The sequence below is a fragment of the Cololabis saira genome, chromosome 9, assembly GCF_033807715.1.
Source record: "Cololabis saira isolate AMF1-May2022 chromosome 9, fColSai1.1, whole genome shotgun sequence".
In the NCBI taxonomy this organism is placed as follows: Eukaryota; Metazoa; Chordata; class Actinopteri; order Beloniformes; family Belonidae; genus Cololabis; species Cololabis saira.
Genome location: NC_084595.1, coordinates 16,300,116 through 16,321,469, shown reverse-complemented (window position 1 = coordinate 16,321,469; position 21,354 = coordinate 16,300,116). Strand labels below are relative to the sequence as shown.

Genomic DNA, 21,354 nt, shown 5'->3' with positions numbered 1-21,354 from the left:
TGTTTCTATAACTGTGGATCTGCGAGTTGTTGAGAACATGGGTTTTATATTTTGTTTAATTTGAGAATATTTTTCTTATTGGAGGACTTGGTAATAGAATTAAGCAGTATTTTATTTTTTATTCTTATTTTTACATATTTTTTATTTTCATTATTATAGGAAAATGTATAAACTGTTGTTTGCAAAAGTTGAAACCGAGGTACGAGGTGCAAGAACTCAAAAGAACGCAGTCCATCTTAGACAAACACTGGCACCATCTGCTCGGGGAGTTCTTGTGGTAGGGGAGACGGTTGTGCGATAGAATGCCGTCGTTCTACATCACTACTGATGGAGACTAAGAAAGTTCCTCATCTCCAGGATCTTTCAGCTTTTCAGAACAGAAAAGAGACGGGAAGAAGAGACGAGTGCTGCCCCTGTTTGTCTTATGTTAATAAGAGGCATTTGTGTATTTTCTGTTTGCAACTATTTAAATCTGGGTACAGTGAGTGAAATAACCGGAGTCAAATTCCCTGTCTGGCATGTTCAAACTTGGCCAATAAAGATGATTCTGATTTACATTGGCAGATATCCTGTGTTTAACACTCGCATCGAGTGTGTCGCCTGTCGTTTTTATATTAACTGACATTGGGGGTCGTGTCAAGCTGGCCCTGCCAATAACTCGCCTCGGAGAGTGCACTAAAACATGGATCAGGACTGATGTAAATGTAAGTGACGCAGGGTGGCGGGTCATAGGAGGAATTGGTTGATTCATCTGCTCCATCTCCTGCATCATCCAGCCCAACTGACAGATGCCAGGCTGTCATGTTACGTAGTACCACTCGATAACGCCTCCTGAATCATCTTCCCTCCGATTAACCCGGCTTCAGACCCCAGAGAGGCAACAACACTAACCTAACATTTATCCTGCAAGCGCGCATTAAACACACGTTCTTCATCCGGGGATAATAACGGCGCCTCATCTAAAAGCACCAATTGACTTCTCAGAATGACTCCATGCAAACTAAGTCCAAGACTTTTGGCGCTGGCTACATTAGCCCCGTAGCCACGCATATTAAATCTTTCTTTTTAGTCTAGTTTTGTACTGTTTTATGCCAATTTCACTTCCCTTTGAACTCATACCATAGCTATATCTTTGGCATTGTCATCTTTCTGTGTTGGCCCGCATGGTAACCACCGTCTCGCCTGCCTGGGAGGGAAGACTCCGGGCCGCGGCCCAACCACGGAAAAGGGTCTAGGATGGATGGATGGACTGCATATACTATTTCTATTCCTTCTTGTGTCCGTACTTAATTTTTTTCTTGCTTGATGTTTTGTGTTTATAAGCTACTAGTTGTGTGAATTCCTATTTCCTTTGGGATCAGTAAAGTATCCATCCATCCATCCATGCCGGATGAAAATATAAAAATGGCAGATAAAGACGAAGGAGCAGGAAGGATTTGTTCGTCTAAATTAACAAGTGTCTCATTGTTACACCTCGGGATTACACCTAATTTTGTAGATCCAAGCATAATGGATGCTAAAATAGGTTGTATGGACTTTCAAAAACATACTGGCAAGTCTGGCCTATTTTTGCATATGAAATTCCATTGCAGCTATGGGTCAAGACCTCTGGGTCCTTAGGAAAGAATGTGTGACTTGAAACGGGAGAACATAAGGGCTGCTTGCATCCCCATGGCTTCCCAGCTGGGAGGACAGCATTTAGATCAAAGTGTTGCTGTGAATCTTCAAGATGGGCGATGGGGACAGTTGAAGAGTTTGAGAAACCTCTCACTCTTCATGAGTCACATATGGAACCTCCATGTCCTTCTTGGACCGTTTACAGCTTATAACATAATTAGACCACAGCCATTAGGACCTCCATGTGTGTGCTGCTTGCATCCTAAAACATGAGCAGTCAGAGCAGCGCGTTTGCTTCACGTTCGTCTCTGCCATCTGAATGATGCAGTGTTGCATGTAAAAGGAAAACTGAAGACTTGTTAAAAAAAAAATAAGAATAAAAAAAACCTCCTGCGCTGCAGCCACGGCAGGTCCTTTTCCCCTGAAACGCCCCGTCTACTTAAACGTGAGGGCAAAAGACACCTAAAGGCAGCAAACGTGTACCTCAGCTTTAAACTAATAGCGGATCTAAACGTTGATGAGCTGCAAAGGTAAACAAGCTCAAACCAAATGAATACAAAGTACTAATCAATTAAATTCTGTGGCTACTTCTAATTCGATTCCAAAGAAAATCTTTGGATTTTTATTTCTCTTTTTGAATCCAAATATGAAGCAAGTTGTTGAGTGCTGCATCAAAAAAACATTAGCTATCAGAGAACTGCTGTTGATCAATGAAGGGACAAAACCTGGTGCAGGAGAGGGATTAAGGAGCAGTGGTTGTGCTGCTCCCGAAGGATGCGACTAGCAAAGACCAACGTGTACATGTTGATTCTCAGATCAATGCTCATTTCAGCAGGACCGGTGTCATTGGTATAATCGGTTGCCCTCCAAACGGAAGGTTGCTGGATCAATCCCCAGCCCCCACGCATGCCAAACTGTCCCTGGGCTAAACACTGAACCCCACATTGCCCCGGCCACTTTTAGTGCTGCTCTCGAGCCCAGAAAAATGGGGGGGGGCGCGCTGTGTCAGGGAGGGCAGCTGGCATTAAAAGAAACAAACAAACAAACAAAAGAAAAGATGCCAAATCAATAAGCAGAACAGGATGATCCATATTGGTGATCCCTGCGAAACAGGGGAGAACTAAAAAGGCATTTCATAAGAATTACTTCACCGCCAACTTGGTGTCAAACCAGCATCAAGTAATATTACGAATCCAAGTACCTAACGAGGGTGAAACATCCAAACACAGGTGAGAACACGGTCGGCTGCTGCGGGCCCTTCGCTCCAAACTAACCTGGGTGTACAAGTGTAGCCACCATGTCACAATAACAAGTGCCGGTCTTGGCGGAGAACACAGCGTCTTTTGTGGGGAGAACCATGACGACCAGCATCTCCTGTCGGGCGTCTGCCCCTATGGGATCGCCGAAGCCTTCAGACCCCCAGCACCTAGTCTGCAGTCAGCAAGGGCCCAGCCCAGAGGAACCTGTCATCGCTACCACAGAGGCCTCTATTCATCCCCACAAAGACAAAGCCAAAAGTGTACAGCAGCCATCCAAAGCATCCCAAGCATCCAGATCTCCTCCAGTGATATCGGTTTTGCCTTTTCAGAGACGATGCTTTAGTTGACCCGTCAACCCCGCTTTCCTCCCCTCCGAGTCCAAGGATCTGTCCATGTTGTGGGACAAGAATCTCATCTAAAGACAGGTACCCTCACAGTGGAAACCTTTACTGGTTCTGTAGATTCCCAAATGATAGCACCGGAGTCTTGTTTCAGGATTAAATTCATATTTATATTTAACAATATGCACTTTGATGTTCCGTGACTTTAATGTGCGTTTTGATCACATACAAGTGAGAGATAGGATCAGTCCAATCAGTCCGGGGCCCAAACTCAGGATATCAGTAACCTCACATATCAAAACAGGAACAACAATAACAATAATGATTATGGTATTATTGAATATTGGAATCAGTATCGGCTTTAGGAGCTGGAATAAAGAATAGTGGGTCCGTTCCTTGAACAAAAACTGTAAACAGCCAACCCTAACGGATCAATATTACTATACCCTTATGCAAATGTCATGAAACGCAGGCGTACGGGACTAAGAAGAGCTCGCTGCGCCTGTTTAGGAGTGACACCGCAGGCTCTCGTGTCAGACCCTTTCCGGCCTGGCTTTCCTTCAGCCACACTGGGCCCCCCGAACTCTCATGCTGAAATCTCCACCTGCTGATAGCATCAGCCCCTCCAGTCTGCTGCCCCCCCCACATCCCACCCCCACTCTCTTGGGCATGTGTGGTGGCCACTGATAAAAGAACTGCAGATAAGAGGAAACACAAGCTGCAATGAGGAACACACTGCCAACTGAAATGGAAAGAGCAGGAGATAGCTAGAGAACGAGAGGAGGGAGGGGTAGAAAAACAGAGAGCAAAGGGTGGGAAAAGGGAATGGCCTGAGGGTAAAGATGGATTCTGAAAACGATCACAGGAGCACACTGTAGGTATAATGAAAGTTGGTGAGTAGAAGTCAGAGATAAGGATGCTCCAGCAAAGGAAACTGAAACGCACGCAGTTTGAGGAAAAACCAACAAAAAGTAGCTGCATCCATAAATCCATGGCCCCATGCCCACACAGCCTTGTTTTCTTTAAGGGGTGCAAGTTTTCTGCAGCACAGTCCAAGAGAGACTGAACACATTCCCATTTAATGCAAGACATCCCTTAAATAATATTAAAAACCACAATTACTTCCATAATCTGCCGTTTCTGGACCATTGCTTTGAGAAAAACAGAAAACAGTGAATATAAATAATCTGAGCCGCTGACAAGGGCCATGAGTGGAGAGGACAGGTGCCACAATGACACCAGTGACCTCCAGGAGATGTATGCATCCCATAGCGGTGTCCCCTTTCAAGATGGACACCGGTGGGACGAACCAGTTGGTCCACTTCAGGGTGTTAGCACAGCAGTGGGTCGCGTCCCTAAAGCTAGGAAACACCCACAGCTTAGGCAAGATCTGGATCAACCCCTTGGCAGTCTGGACATCTTTAGGAATAAATATCGTATTACTGGCCATGTTTTAGGTATTTAAGAGGTTTTTTTCTGATCCTGAAGTATAAAATCCCTTTCTTTTTCCTTGAGATATTTTAAAACCAAGCTCTTCATTTAGGTTAAGTGTTAAGTTATGCAGGCTACAGGTAGTCCTGGTATACCTGTAGCACATTGCATGAATGTGCTTGAAAACGCTCATTTGTCTCAGGTTTACGCAGCGCACCAGGCGGCCTGCTGTTGGTGCAGATTCAGAGAGCGAAGCGTCCTGTTAATCCAACAGTTGTCTGGCTGCGCTGAAAGTCACCTCTGATTCCAGCTCCAGCAGTCGTGTCAGGAATCCACATACCAAGCGGCCGGATATCCTCTAGTTAAAGAGGGTCTTCTAAGCCGGGGACATGTGTTGGGTGACTGGAGAGGGTGACAGAGGATATAGAGCTGGGTTTTTTTTGTTTTTGGAATGGGTTGGTGGCGAGGATGTACAGGCCGTGCTAAACAGGCCTTCAGAGTGACATCAGTGTCACTTTGAGAGGATCTCCCGTAGAAACCAGCGCATTTTTCCCTGCCGATCCATTTCGTGCCGCCCCGGCGAAAAGTGCTGTCGTTCCTGTTCCGAGCCTGCGAATCTGTGCATCTGTGAATGGCTTTTGTGTCGCTGTCGGGGCAGAACAAAGTGAGTTCAGGTTACTGCACTCCTCCCGTTATTGGCCCACATTGTCTCTAATTATTCCAGCAAACATTGACACAGCATGTGTGGTCTCACATTTATACACCCTCCCCCTTCCATTCGCATGCTGAACAGAGACAGGAGGGGAGAAAAAAAAGAAGAGTAACAACTTAAAAAAAAGAAGGAAAAGAAAGTTTGAGTTCATATTCACCGTTTTTGGGCTTAATTATTAAGATTATACGTGAAGGTGCTATAAGTTTCAAGGTCTCTGAACCAGTATACTTTGAGGTCATCGTGATCATATGGTGCCTCAACTCCTAAGAATTAATGCACAGCGCAAGCTTTTAATTCATAAACAGCCAAGATCAATCAAGATGGGGTGAAACAAAAAAAAAAATCTTTTCTGGATGCAAAAACTAAAAACAGACTCTCCACAACTCTGCACACTCTAATTTAAATTCTGAAGCTTTCTCGTTGCCGGGGCGATGCAAACTCCAGCTCCTGCAAAACAATAATTATAATGAATGTATGCATCAGTACCTCACCAGAATCCTCTGTCCTTGAGCTCAGCTTGAAGCAAAGCTGCAGAAAAGCTGACTGAACTACAGAGAAAGCTGGGGCCCGGGGGCTCGGGGGCCGGTCGGTGCGAAATCTAATCATCGACACGTAGAAAGGGTGGGAACAGACCAGATGACTTAACACAACACGATCCAAATGTTTATCATTTGGTCATAATGCCATAAAAACAAAAAAAAAAACATAAGAGAGAATTCACATAAAAGCTTTCCTCAGCAGATCCGATCCAGATTTCTACTCAAAGGCATTACGACCAATGGACTGATTCATCTGGTAGGAAGTACGACATTTTCAGTTTCACAGTAGGGTTTTGATTAGCGCTAACTGGATAAAGAATTTCTGAAATTGCACAATATCCTTTGAGATTTCACTCTTGGCTTTGCAGATGGCGCTGAGATGACAGAGGATAGGTCGTAGCTACACGAGCGCGGCGTCTCCACGTGCGTCAGCGCTCAAGAGCTGCAGTCCAGAAATCCCTCAAAACATTTCACTGAAGCCTCTCCGTTGTGAAACTGAATGAAACTTTTTGCCAAAAGGGAAACTGTAGAGTATTTTTACCATAAATTGAGAATACACAAACTCACAACTAATTTTTCTAACAGTTGGGAAGTACCAAGTGTGACAGATGGAAAGATGTTACTGCAGTTTGAAGAGATCCCCCTAAACGTGCCGGGCTGCTGATTAATATCCTGCAAAGTTGTCTTCATTGACACATCAGGATGATGCTTTACATTTTTTTTCTCAGACTCTTTACCTGATATCATCATTACTAGTAATGTATCACTCCCGAACCAGATTACAGGTTTACGACGGGCAAAGAAAGGAAAGTCAGTACGTTTACATGCCCAGTTTAGTCGAGCTGTGGCCATTAAACTGAACTCCTTTCTTTGTCCGAATGTGCGTTCCCGTGAGTGGAGCTGATTTACCGACCAATGTCGACAAACTGTCCCAAAAGATACTTTTTTAAACCTACGATTTCAGCCATTTTTCTAACCTCATGTCAACTTAAATATAAGCATAAATATCTGGATTTTTTGTTTGTAAATGAAGCTGAATTGAATAGATTTGCTTATTCGCTAGAATTTCACAGATTATGTTTTGTGTAATTGGCATCCATTGAGGGCTGGACCCAAATATTCAGATACCTTGATATCACATCATTAGGTAGACCTTCTGCAAACAACCAGTCGATGCTTGCGTTCGTTTTCACTGCTAAACAGAAAACAACAGACCTAAGACCTCACCTTAAATTAAAAAATGATAAGACAAAGGCAACCTGCCAGATGAGCAGTTACAATCCGGCCCGCTAAGACGACACAGCAGCCACTACAGCAGCCACAGCAGTTAATGTGCTTCCTGCAGGGATGATGAAACAGCTTCACATAAAGATGCAAAGATAACTAAATCAATGCATCTGCTTAAGATTTGTTTTTCCTCATATAAATCGCGGTAAATACGTCAACAATGGGACAGTAAGGGAAAACCTCCACCAAACTGGAACACCGCATCATGACTTTTGGATTTCTAGAATTGACAGTTGGTGGATTTGTTTTGTTCCTTTTGTGCCACAAGTGTCCCAAAACTGAATAAAGCAAATCTGAAATACAACCAGTGATATTAGAAATAAAAACAAACATCCCAGGTAACATTAAATAGTAGAGGTTTGTTTGAAAGAATCTCAAACAGAGATAGGCAGAAGACCAGTGTAAAGTATCCTGGGGTGATGTAACCATAGAAACCGGCTGTGAAGAAAACACTTTCTGAAGGTGAAACAACATGAAAAACCATCACACAAAAGTCCTTTTTTGCAGCTTCTTTTTAACGTCAGACTCTCCTGCATCCAGTCAAAGAAAGAACACAATGCTTCGTATCGTACGGCGCGACCAGGATCCAAATCTCAGAGCCACATTCCCCGAGATGTTTACTTGGATGCACGTCACCCTGAGGTGACAGCTCGGCTGTGTCACATGCCTGTGGGATACAGGCTGAAACGTCCCAGTCTTTTTCTGTCATTCCTGTCCTCGCCCACTCCATCTCTCCTTTCACTCAAAGAACCCAGAAACTTCCCTGACACGTCCAAGGACAACTTCTCGGTCTGGAGCCAAGTGTGTTTGGACAAACTGACCAGAGCCACCAAAAATAACAATGCTTACTTTATCATTTTCAGAACTTTAAAAAGGAAATGCTGTTTTTTTCCCCTTTTGGCAAACAGCAGAGGTTTGGATGTGGGTGGATAGGAGGCGGAGCCCGAGCATGACCGTGCTACCAGCTAGCTGCTCATTTACACTGTTGCACTTAAATTTTAATGAACAGATGACGGACCAAGGGGATTTGTCATGCAGTTGTTCGACTGCTGTCAGCTACTTTGCAGCTTGCTTTGTCTCATCAACACTCAGTTTGAAGTGTTGCCTCACAGCCGAGCTCCTCAGCGTCTTTGTCTTCCTCTTAACAGTCAAAAGGCTGAAGTCTTACTGTGTTCATGGCCAGAACTGTCTGCTTCCACTTGTCAGTACTGCGATAAAAGGTTGAGGAGCAAATATCCAGGTATCTAAATAATCTGTTCCTGAACTAAAAACAATGATGTTTTAATACATAAAACGTGAAAATGTAATGATTTTTCCCCAATGTAGAAACTTGGGAGTCTAACGCTAAAATACAAAACGTTGACAGCCACATGCAGAGAGAACAGATGGGCCGCGAGGATGGATGCAGCCAGTGGGCAGTGACTGTCTTGACCTTTTCAGGAGCAACCAGGTGAGTTCGGAAAGGTGGGAAAGAACGGTTACAGGAGCAGTGTCCGGTTCAACCGGATAAACTGAGCACCGTATTAATTTAGGACATAGATTCGATCTGATCCATTCTGATCAACTGTCAAAAACTTCTACAGCATCTGTTTCTTCTACCCACAATCCTCGGATGTCTGTGTTAGCCATCAGCATACAGGCTTTTGGAAAGGAGCCCTCCATCAGCAAGTTTTGTTATCGTTGTAAAAAAGGTAGCTAATGACCCTAAACGAAACACCAGAGGCAATTCTTTTATCACCTCTTCAACATTCATTTCAGTTGCAGATCTCATTTAACTCAAAAAGGTGCAACACGCCTGCAAACTGAAATACAGGCCACGTTTACGTTGAAAAAGTACATTAAACCCCTCAAATATTTGGCTTGTTCTAATACCATGAATAGGTCTCGGTTTGAGAAAGCTTCTGCACATCAGGTCAGAATAAAACGTTTGGCTGGCTTCTGAATTTAAGGCCATTTGTAGAAATTGGTGTTTTAATTCGGGTGTTTGTCATAACCTTTTGGTGTGCTTTGGTAAGAACCTTGTTTTTTTTTTCTGTATACAGTGAAACATGTAGATCGGTTTCTCTGGTCTCCAACAACCGGGCTTCGTGCTGCAACCTCCGAACCGACACCAACGGGACGCAGAGCTAAAAGAGCCGCTTCAGCTTTAGCTTAAATAAAAGTGCATCACAAAAACGCTGTCTAATCACCAAACAAAGGCGAGGAAAGGGACTTCAGAGGCGCACAAACAGCCGTTGACACAGTAAATCAGCGGGTGAGTTACTGCTGTGTGCTTCAACAGCTCTGCAGAGCCTCCGCCGTCACGGGAGCTGTCAATGAGTTATCAGGCTGATGATCATGTGGGCATTTTGAAAGGATCTGTGGCCATGCTTGGTTTGGCACACATTACGAGGGGAGTACATGGACACACACTGCCACAGACACACACAGATAATACCACGTGGTCTGTATAAACTTTACAGAGAGCACAGTCGACTCCACCTGTTGTGTACTTTGGGAACGCCGAGCGGATCAAACCAGCGACAGCAGTCGGAGTAAATCCTTCTGCAGCTTCTGCATTAAAAAAGTCACGGCGTATAGTTATAGTAGCATCGTGGATTCACACCTTGGCCTGCAAGCTTTTTACCTCTCCGACTTTGATTTAACACTCGAGGTATTTTTCTCATCACGCTTGAGCGAGGGAACACCTCCACCTTTATTTTTATGGGAGCGGGTTTAGCTCCGAGGCCTGCAATTACATCATCGCTCAGCTTTGCAGCGCCGCGTATAAGGGCCGGCATTAGTCATAGAGTCCTTTGAAGAGTTTGGCCCGGCCTCCGAGCTCCCTCCCCCATCCTCCGCCACCCCCTTCAGCTCTGCCTTTGATGTGAGCACGCGGAAAGTTGCAGCGAGCGCCGTGGCCTCCCATGCCTCCCCGCCTCGCCTGATCCTATCTGCTCAGGCGGCACATTCATGTGCTTTACACCCGCAGCATGCCTCCCGGCAGCTATTCGCCCGGCCCCCCAGGCCCCTCCCCGTTCAGGGTCCAGGGGCCGGAGAGAGTGGCGGCGCGGCCGGGGCTGCCGACAGGGATCGGGGGGGAAGAAGAGGTGGAACTGTGGAGGATCTATCAAAGCCCTACGGAGGGCATACGAGTATTTGCAGAAACTGAACTTGCAGGAAAAGATTTAACTTCCAGCTGCAGAGGTGGGGACGGGACGGGTTTGCTTGGCTGCAAGTACAGCAGCTCAGATGCATCAAAACAAATACATAAACAAATACATTTAGCAAAGATATTCTTAGACACAGAAGCCAGAAAAGCCTGTCTACCCAGTACGCTCAGCACACCCCTGGTACTGGGGCACATCTCCAGCAGGAGCAGGAGGAATCAAAATGCAATGACACTGTGTGCCTCAACTCTGGAAGGAAGAAACAAACAAAAACAAGGAGAGAAAAGAGGTGCATGCAGAGACCATCCAGCTTATTCTCATCTGACCAAGCAGAGATAATTCACCATAACTCTGGCCCCATTGTGCCACAGCTGGGATCGTCCTTACTACTCCGTCCTGCGTGCACAAATGGAGGCTCCAGAAGCAGGTAAGAGCAGTTTGGCCCCAGTTTGGCAGGAAGCGTAGTGCTTAGGAGCCTGCACCGGAAATCAATTTATCCCGGTCTGAAACCCCCATAAAATAAAAAATAAAAAAAAAAAAGGATCCTCGCCGTCGGGATCCATGAAAGGAAACAAAAAAAAAGTCCAGGATTTTTGACATTCATATCCTGGGGCCGAGGACGATCATGTGCACTAAATCTGGAGAGGGTAGGATCTTCCTGCATCAACAGCAACATTGTTTTTTGTGTTCTTTTAGATACATACGGCTGATCATTATGTAATGATGTGCACAAAAGACGGAACTTTGAACCCAGTGTTCTTGAACTTGGAGCGATCGAGGAAGATCTTTGATAAGAGCTCGTCTTTGATGAAAACAAACGCCAGTCGCGCAAGGGGCTGACAGGAGGAAAGATGCCAGATTACAGAGCGGCGGAGAAGGGGGAAGAGAACCGCAGACTTCTAAAGCTCGAGTGAAATCAACTCTACGCGCAGCTACCTTGCTAGTCTTCTGGTTAAAAAAAAAAAAAAGAGAAAAGGAAAAAAAAAAAAAAGTACAACAAAAGGGGAGGCTGGCGTTGTGGCCCTCCACAGTTAGTCAGCACATTCCTGATCAACAACAAAGGATGCCTATGCCTGGATGAGCTACTGGGAGCATTGTCGTTTCATAACCCTCGACCCCTTAGCCTTTGTTTTGCAGGACCTATGTGTCAGTGCATAAAAATGTGGGACGTGTGGATGGACTGGGCCTTTCAGCACCATTTCATCAAATGCAGCCAGACACACCAGCGGCTATTCACACACTGAAAAACCCACCAAAGGGCTCTTTTACCCCCCATCTTTGACTTGTCAGAGATGTTTGTTCTAAGAGCTTCAAAGTGACTCGGGTGAAGACGGTCAGGGAGAAGAAGGATGAGGCTGCTGATCTCTTATGGTGCAATTCCCAACAGCCATCAGAAAAGAAAGGGGGGGGGGGATTCATAACCTCAGGGCAAATCTGAGTAAACATTTCCTCATCTGACGCCTCACACACATGACAGACACAGGACGGTTATGTACACAAACTTAGACACGTGGACCGATAGGGGATCGAGGGAGTGGCGGCGGGAATCGGGGTTCCCCTGGGGGTGGCCGGGGCGGGAGGACGGTGCGGAGCATCCAAGCTCGGCCAGCACTGGAAGTCTGCACTTTGTTGCAGTGGCGCTGGTGTGAAGTTGAAGGAGACGAGTACAGGAGACCCATCGAAGTACAGCGAGAACAGAGCACCAGAGTAACAGAGCACCGTGAAAGCATCATGACGATGCGTTCACTGGTACTGAGATCAGAATGAAAAGAAAGCGTTTCAGGTCAAACAAACAAGCCTCGGGATGAAAAGCTTAATCAGATATTTAAAACAACCTCACACTGCTGAAAATGTCCTATGCTTCGAGCTGGCAGAGACAAAGAAGCTCAAACTGAAGATAGCAGAGCGACAGCCTGCAGCCTCTGCTATCGTTACAGTCTGGAGCGCCAAAAAAGGAGGTGAAGGAGACCCATGATTGAGGGGGCCCAGAGAGGCCCCTAATGACCATGAAATGATAAGACAGAAAAAATACTGTCACTAAGTTATTAACCAACATTAATCACAAGTGTTTTATTTTCAATGTCCTGGTAACAATAACTTAATTAATTAATTAGTTTTGGTCAGTCCAACCGGGTCTGTCAGTTCTTCCACGACTGTACATGTTCTTTCACAAATAGTAATGAGACAAAAATACCATTAAAATGCATGATTGTAAGTAAAATAGCATCAAAAAATGTCACCGCTGTGTTGGGGGCCCTGTGAAGATTCTCTTCACGGGGCCCAAAATCCCTAGCGGCGCCCCTGATTAAAGTACGCTTCCGATTATCAGGAAAGAAACTGCAAAAGGCAGCGAATCCAAAGAGGCTGATTGGGAGGTTTTAGTAAAAGTGGTGCAAAGCACCAGGCGAAGGTGGTGGCTGCTTCATTTATCTGGTTTCTTTATCACTTTAGAAGGTTAAAACAAAGGTTCCTGAGTGTGATGCAGCGACCCGGAGAGGGGAACCTGTGCACCGGCCAGCACTGCAGCCCCGACATGGGCAGGGGTGGCACAAGAAAAGTATTTGCCTCAAAAGTCCCGACTAGGGTCTAGATACCAGCAGGTATCCTTCGTTGTGGAGTTGTCCTCCTGGTGCCTCGATCCTCCAGCTTCCTCCCGCGCTCCAGAAAACATGCATCTCCTTCTAAACGATGTGGCGCTGCGATAGCCCAGGGTCTTCTCCAGGATGTAACCCGGACCATCACCCGATGAGAGCTGGGTTAGGCTCCAGCTGACCCCCCCCTCGGATCATGAGTAGGACGACAACAACCCAACATACTCAGACCATGACAATCACAACCGAGGTTTGTGCACGCCGACTTTCACACTCTGGGATGCGTCACATATTTGGGCTGCATCAAAAAAAGCACAGTGAAAGTGGTGGTGGGGATGGGGGGGCTTGTGTGCAGGGTGGGGGGTGTTGTTGGGCAACAGAAAGAGGAAAAACAGTTTAGTCTGTTTTACTCCAAAAAAGATGGAGAAACGCAGCCTGAAATGACTTTGGCTGGGACATGAAAGGGGAGCAGGGTGGCGGTCGGAGAGACGATAGCACTTAAAATACAACTGCCACCGCCAAGCCAATAAAGGGGGAAAAAAAGCAGGGAGCAGCTTCTAACCTTTTTAAACCAGCGTTTGTATACTGCTACTGTTGCTCCGGCGCAGGGAGGGGCCCGGTCCCTGGCACCTACCGTCTGGACCGGCCCATTATGGCCTCTTGGGGTTTCCAGGCTGCGGTGAGAAAGTGCGCTGGATGCCTTCGACCACTAAAGCTCTCATTATAGTCTAAATGCAGCGCGACACAACTTCTGCCAACTGCAAGGTAGGAGCTCCAGTATTTAAGCACATTATTGTCTTAGCTGGAAACCACCACTTTCCCCCCGCACATCCACTCGGGGAGGGGGGGCGTCCACACCACAACGTCTCCCTGCACTTCACAGGCACGGACCAGACATTCCTAGGTGGGTGTTGGGGAAACCTCAGCGTCCTCTTTGTGATGCTGGTCTCGAGGATGCTCTGCGTCTCCCTCTGACAGGAAGCAGGCTAAAGACGCTTTATTCCCCCCCGGTTCCGGCCGACGACACTATGACTTCCATCTGATGCTCCTCGTGCCCCTGACCCGTCCCAGCCTCGTCCCCGTCCCTGCCTTGCCCCCGACTCTTCCCCGCCCCGTCCCACCCCCATCCCTGCCCCGTCCTTGCCTCGTCCCGGCCTCCCCCATGCTCCACCCCTGCCCCGTCCCTAACCCGCTCCCGCCACATCCCTGCCTCGTCCTCGTCCATGCCTCACCCCTACCTCGTCCCCGTTTCGCCCCTACCCTGTCCCTGCCCCGTCTCCGCCCCTGTCTCGTCCCTACCTCACCCCCGTCTCGCCCCTACCCTGTCCCTGTCTCGTCCCTGCTTCGTCCCCGTCCCTGCCTCGCCCCCCCGCTCACATGCCGACAGCAACAGGCCCGCTGGAAATCAGAGGCAGATGTGAACCTGCGCAGAGCTCTGCAGCTCATCCCGCCTGCAGGAGGGATGACTTGTGGCATTTGAGGGACGATGACGGAGATGATGAGTGACAGATGCCGCATCTCCTCGCATCGAGCCCGTTCGAAATAAGGATCCAGCGCCTTCCATGACGTGGAAGACAAACGTGCACCAGTGCACCGAGCAGTCATCGGTACTCGGCCTGCATCTGCTGCCTTGGCCAGGCCAGAGCAGAGCAGGCATGTTTTACAGAGAAACGTTGTTGTGCCATCTTTGCGGAAAGTCAGGCATGAACAGCTGCTGCTATCGGGAAAACACTCTTAAAGCTCCAGAGGTGTGTGAGAGATTAAATTAAACTGATTCCAAACTCATGAGACTCAAAAACTGGATTTTCTCCACCTCATGATGACACTGAAAGCAATTTGATTCTCTTTCATTAGGCCGGGGCGTTTTCATTGGTTGGAAAGAGTTTGGCCAAAAGGCTGCGAGTAAGGAGCTGGCTTCTCCTGTCGGTCCACACAGCAGGTCACGGGTCCAGGTAGGAGGACTTCCTACTACTACTACTGTCATTTAGCAGACGCCTTTATCCAAAGCGACTTACTTCCTCCACCTCCATCACTTTGAGTTCAGCTGCATCCAATCAGGGGACCGACTTCAGAAGCCTGAAGTTTGGCGCTGCAGCCTGATCCGTTTCCCCATGCTCACACCCCCCCCCACCCCCCTCTACAAGAGAGCAAGAGGTAGACTAACTAAATGTATTACTCTTGGCCCCGGCGCCGAGCGCCGCTGTCTGCACTCTTCAGGCCGGACTGGAGCAGTGTGAACTTCAGGGAATTAGAAAAAGGCGAAGTGGGAGCACACAAAGTGGCGATGGTGGTCGAGTCTTTACTCAGGAATGGTGCCAAGCCCACACCCCCACCCCTCCCTTTCCCCTGCATTTGAACCCATACCTGCTGAGGTCTGGCCACTTACTAAACACACACGAGGCGAACCCTTCAGGGCTCTGATCAAACAGCACGAAGAGGACTGCAGGGCTCCACAAACCTCAGGCCGGCTCCATATTCCCTCAACGTGCACGTCAGGGTTGAAAACGTGCACGAGCGCAACAGTCACAGAGGCTCAAAACCTCTAATACTTGTATTAAACCCAACTCTGGCGCAACACCCAGCAGGGATACCCAGACCTAGCCCTCTGTGTCAGGTCTAGCTTTCTTAGGGAGACTATGTGGAGAAGGACATCTCAGAACCGGCTCCGCGCTGGACGAGCCGTCCCTCATTACGGCCCGGCCCAAACACGAGCCGCCTCTGAGTGGTCAGAAGCTATGTTTGTACAGAAAGCAGACCTAAATAGATGTGGCTTTTCAATGTAAAGCTGAGGTACGACATAGCTGCGCGGTTTCCGAGTGGCGCCAAATGACCACGGCGGGGTTCAATTAGAGTACCGCCCCCCCACCTTTGGTGACCACATATCATCTTTGTTTTAAGAATCTTTGTTTGCAGGACAGCGAAGTAGCAGACATGCCGGTGAGAAGATGCTGCAGCGAGGCCGGTGGTGGACGGTCGGAGGTGCTCGTACTTCTTTAGGTATCAGAAAAACTTAGCTGAGAGAGAAACGTGCAAATGATGTGTAACATTTAAAATCGTGCACCATCAGGAGGGAGGCTCCTGTGCACCGTGACCCTCAGATGTGCATCCACCTTCAACTCTTCCATCTCCGGGGCTTATAGGTCAAATAATAACAGCATCTCCGCCATCGCCCCTTAATGCTGTTAAAGTTTAGATGTCATATGCTTATGATGAAATATTTAAACTAAACTACTTCAAAGTGAAATGTCACAAGGCCTCGGATGTGCCGCCCTGACCAAGAGCCAACCTTTGCCCGTATTAATTTCATTAGATGCACTTTAGGGTTCACAGATGACTCCAAATAAATAGATCAAACTTCAAAGCCTGAATAGATGCCATGAAAAAATTGAATTACACAAGTAGCTTGAAGTCACAAAAAAAATGAATGAAAGAAAAAGAAAATAGCTCTGCATCCCAGGGCCCTGGAAGGACATGTTAAAAGGTCGGGAAAGACATCATTAAAAGTATTGGCACATGACTAGAACAAACTCTCCACTGCCCCGCCAAGCAGATTAGCAAAGATTTAGCCAATAAAACTTCAAAATAAACACTTGGCACCGAAGCAAAGCTTCATATATTATACATTGCACATTTTGACTCAGGGCTGGGTGATTGATCCAAGCATGGGCAGCTGCAGCCACATGCACTTGACACGCTGGGGGCTGAGGAAAGGATGGGACGGGGGTATTTGGCTTTAATCAGCTTATTTCTGATGTTTAAAGCTGTAAAACAGCAACATGTGGACCTGAAACCCTGCGTCTGCTGCAGGCGTGCAACATCTCCAAAACATGCCTTTGTGAATCAACTTATTAGGGATCATATATCTGAAACTCTTCCCCGAAACTGGATAAACACAGAGTAAAAATAGATAAATAAATAAATAAAATAAATAAATAACAACCCTGTGGCTCTGTTGCGAAATACTTGCAAGCATGCTCAGTAAAAGTTTACCAAGTTTTGGGAGGCTGGGGGAGAGGGGTGGGTGGGTAACCTTATATACATGCAGGAAAGCAGTTCCAAGTGCAAAAGCGCGCATTTCTGCGCAACAGCGTGGAAAGTTGCGCACGGGCTGCGCTGCAGACAGACGACTTGCAAGAGCATGTTTTCCTTGTGAATGAATTCCACAAGATAGGAGCCATCTTGTGACCGCATACGCTTGCAAGCCTTAGTACCATCCTCTCTCGCTCGCTTTCTCGCTCGCTCACACGCACGGAAAAAAAGGAAAAAGGACAAAGTTTTAAGGAGCGCAACGTGGAGAAATTCCAGCGCGGGTCGCGGGTCCCCGGTCCCCGGTCCCGGAGCCGCCGGAGGCGGCGGCTCCGGCTCCGGGACCGGGGACCCGCAACCCGCGACCCGGGGGAGAAAAAAAAAAAGACACTTTGCACGTACTTGAACGATCTCCCCCTCCGCGCTGATCGTGGCTCCAGCCTTGGAGAAGCGCCCCTGCAAGCCGGTGGTGTAGGTGGTGTAATCTCCGTTGGGACTGGACTCGAACAGCACCACCTCCACGAAGGCGGTATCCTTGGCGCACACGGCCCCGAGAGACGCGGCCGCCAGCAGGATGGCCGAGACCACCGAGGCGGGCGCGCCGTCCCAGCCTCCCCGCGGGGAAACCATCATCTTGCCGGCTGGACGTGCTCCGATCGGGGCATAATTTCTCACGGATTGATGGAAGCGAGCGGGCGAGGGAGGCGAGGGAGGGGAGGAGGGGGGGCCGGAGCGGGTCTCCTCAGACGGAGTCAGGGTTGTGCAATGAGCGCGGAGCCTGGACCGAAGCGTGTTTATTTCACCACTGCGAGTCTTGTCAATTACACTGGCTCAAACCCTCCCTCGATCCCTCTCTCTCTCTCTCTGTTCCCTCTCTCTCTTTCTCACCCTCCTCCTCCTCCTCCTCCTCTACAAAGCGGGTCTCCTTTGATCTCCAAACACGTGATTTTTTCTTTTTTTTTCTAGTTTTCTTTTCTTCCTCTCCCAAAAGGGTTCTATCCCCACCCACTACTCTTTCTGACCCTCTCCTTTGCACTCCCCTCTCTGAAGTGCCAGCACTCAGTTAAGGAGGCACCGCGGGACTCCCGTGCGCGCTGAAATGCTGCGCTCTTGTTTTTGGGGGAAAAACTTCCAAATTACGCTCGAACTTCCGAGTTAATTGAGTTTCTTGAGCTGGACGATGAAGTTTCCGCCGCGCGTCCGCGCCCGCGTCTCGACGCCCCGACTCCCGCATGGGCTTCAACCAGGTTTGCTTAGTCGCCATACCACCTTAAAACAAACAGTACCCTCTTCAGGACTCTTCATGATTTACCCGGGCTAATTTGTTCAATCGCGTTCATGTTTGCTCACCTACTGGCTCAGACAGGGCCGGTTTTTTTTGGGGGGGGGGCGTCAATACCAATTGGGTATGGCAAGGTATGGCAGCCGCCACACTTTGGCTTCAGGGGGAAATGTAAATGTTTGTTTTTTTAAATACATTTATGGAATTACTCTGTGTCTATTTGTATTGATTATTCTATTACTTAATACATATAGAATAACTACAAATGCAAATCAGAACAACATGATCGATTTCACTAGTTATTACACACTTCAAAAACTCAAAATCTTAACAAGAATATTTGTCTTAGGTTTCTAGTTAAAATGTCTAATTTTTAGTAAAAAAAAATCTCACTACATTACATTTAAGACAAGACTCAAAAAACAACCATTTTCACCTATTTCAAGTAGATTTTCACTTAAAATAAGTGGAAAAATCTGCCAGTGGAACAACATTTTTTTGCTTGTAATAAGAAGATAAATCTTGTCCCACTGGCAGATTTTTCTACTTATTTCAAGTGAAAATTTACTTGAATCAGGTGAAAATTGTCAAATAACAAGTTATTTTTCTGGTGATTAATCTTGTTTTAAGTGTAATGAGATTTTTTGACTAAAAATGAGACATTTTAACTAGAAATAAGACAAATATTCCTTGTAAGATTTTGAGTTTTTGCAGTGAGGGAGACTGCATTTGAAAAAATTCCAATTTTCTTAACCACACAGATAAGCTACATAGCAGACTTCTGTGATGAATATTTGTTGGGCGTGTTGATTGATACTCTAGTTAATGTGACTCGTAACCTTGCCATACCTTAGCTTCCACTGAATTGACACCACTGGGGGGGGGGGCTGCTCTGTTTAATACTCACAATTTCTAAATGAGGGGAGGATTTATCTGGTAAGAAGATAATAAACAATGATTCCAACACAAAATCATAGTTATTTTATATTCGTTATAATGAATCCATGTCTTCACATTCAGAGTGTTTTGTACTTGAACCATTGACTCTATAAGACTCAAACACCCCCCCAAACCCCCCGCGAGGTCCCCCTCAGCTCTCTGAGCAGTGCTTGAAGCTTTTGTTTCGTCCTGCTGCACCCTGTTGAAAGTGGGCGGGATGAGCAGACCCTGAACACCTCATGTCAATCCCACCATCTCAACTTGACTGATTTAAATTATGCTGAAATAATATGTTATGTTTTAAGCCTGGATTATGGTTCTGCGTTACACCAACGCAGAGCACACGGCGCTGCCGTGACGCCGTCGCGTCACTCCGTTTCGCCGCGGTGCAATCCAACCTGCGAGCGCTAGGGGGGTGCGTTCTTTTCCTGAATGGTTTATCCGACTTTTCCAGTCACAGTGAATCAAAGAGATAAGGAAAACTATTGTGCAAAAAACCAAAACGAAAAAAAATCACACACACACGAAGAAAAGAGCGCTCTCGGTCTGCGTTGGGTCTGCGACCTCTCGACGCGTAGTTACAATTTTTGGGAGGTGCGCGTCAGGCGTGGCGTGCGCCGTGGGGTGCTCATTGCGGCGCAACTTGCGGCGCACGCTCGGCGTCGATTTAACACAGGACCATAATCCAGCCTTTATTCATTTTCAGCAAATCTGTCAAAACACAGAGTTGCTACTGAAATCACATCCAAAACAACTTCTGCAGGGCAGAAATGAAGGACCCGTGGATGTCTGGGCAAGGCTCTGGGGCCGAGGGACTCCAGGTCCCAGCAGACTTCCCCTGGGGGGGGTTGCTGGAGGAGCTCCAGGCCCCGTTTACACGTAGCAAAAACGGTGGTGTTTTCATGTGTTTTGGTCGTTCGTTTACACGAAAACGAAGCTCAAAGTCACCAAAAACGATCATTCCTGAAAACTCCGGACAAAGTGGAGATTTGCAAAAACTCAGTTTTCACGTTTGCTTGTAAACAGAGGGAAACGGACATTTAGGCTTCAGAACGTAACATTATGCGACAGAAACGTCACCAGCGTCATGTGTGCGACCTGTGTTCACAATTTGTTTGGTCATGTGTCATTTGTTGATGTTTTTTTCCCAGGATTATGCTTCTCATTACACTGTAGGTTTGGCATGCTCATAGCACCTTAACAGCGTATTCATGCGGGTTCATGTAAATTATGGTATTTTTCAAAACGTAGAGGGGGAAATATCCATTTTTGTAAATACCCTATGTGTAAACGTGGCCCTAGTCTCATTAAGATACGAGTGGCTTTGCTCCGTTAGAGCCTTTTTCACAGCTCAGAAGTCAATATACTGCTGATTCCAGTCCCTTCTGGGGAAAGCATAAACAAAAAAAAAAAGAGACCGCTTGTGTACGTCAGATTACGGCATATGTCCGTGGTAAAACCGTTAAAAGCATTTGTGCGTACCGTGCACTTTTATTAAAGGGACATGAATATGTAGAAAGTTATCAAACTGTTGAGTCGAGTCGCACTTTCTTTCCAGGATGCTGCTTTCATGTATGTGAGAACACACGTTGGGTGAGTATGTGAAGGCCAACAGGGTAAATATTGGTAGCACACTCTTATAGATGTATATTATGTATATATTTATCTAAACTTGTTGCTTTGCTACTTCTCGCCCCCCGTCAAAACTAGCGATAGAGATCAGAACTGTTGGTTGTATCAGGCCATTAATATTCTTAGTTCTGCTACAAAGTTGGACATTTCAACAAGAAGGTCGGTGGAGATTAACTCGCTTTTGGAATCTGCCACCCCAGTGGTCAGATGACGAACTGCAGCCTTTCCACGGCTGGTGCAGTCGTTCAGCTGCCCCGATGAAAATGGTGAAGTGGTTCAGAAAATCTGGAGAGGAAAGAACTGAGAGAGGATAGTGAAATATTTGAGTCCCTCAAATTAGGAGGGTTGGCAAGAAAGCACCAGTTTTTGAAATCTACCGTCCAATGGAGGAGTTTGAATTGTTTCAGATGATCTCTGGCAAAGGACTCTACTACACTGGTGAGGTTTGTGAAGCTGAATGTCAATTACAAAGTGAAATTTAGTATAGATTTAAGCAGATGTGTCGAACTAAAATCATAGATATGCAGGAAAAAAATCTCTGAATGTGTT

At 46.9% G+C, this 21,354-nt stretch overlaps 1 protein-coding gene across 2 annotated transcripts in view; it reads right to left on the bottom strand.

Annotated features, from left to right (window-relative positions):
* Positions 1-17,983, bottom strand: part of znrf3 (zinc and ring finger 3) — an 81,742-nt gene extending 63,759 nt beyond the window's left edge. Inside the window, exon 1 of one of the 2 annotated variants that reach the window (XM_061730557.1) lies at positions 17,355-17,983. In XM_061730557.1, coding sequence (XP_061586541.1) covers positions 17,355-17,585 — 231 coding nt within the window. In that variant the 5' untranslated portion in view covers positions 17,586-17,983. The remainder of the gene's footprint in view (positions 1-17,354) is intronic. The other variant, XM_061730556.1, reaches the window with a different exon arrangement.
* Positions 17,984-21,354: the final 3,371 nt, after the last annotated feature.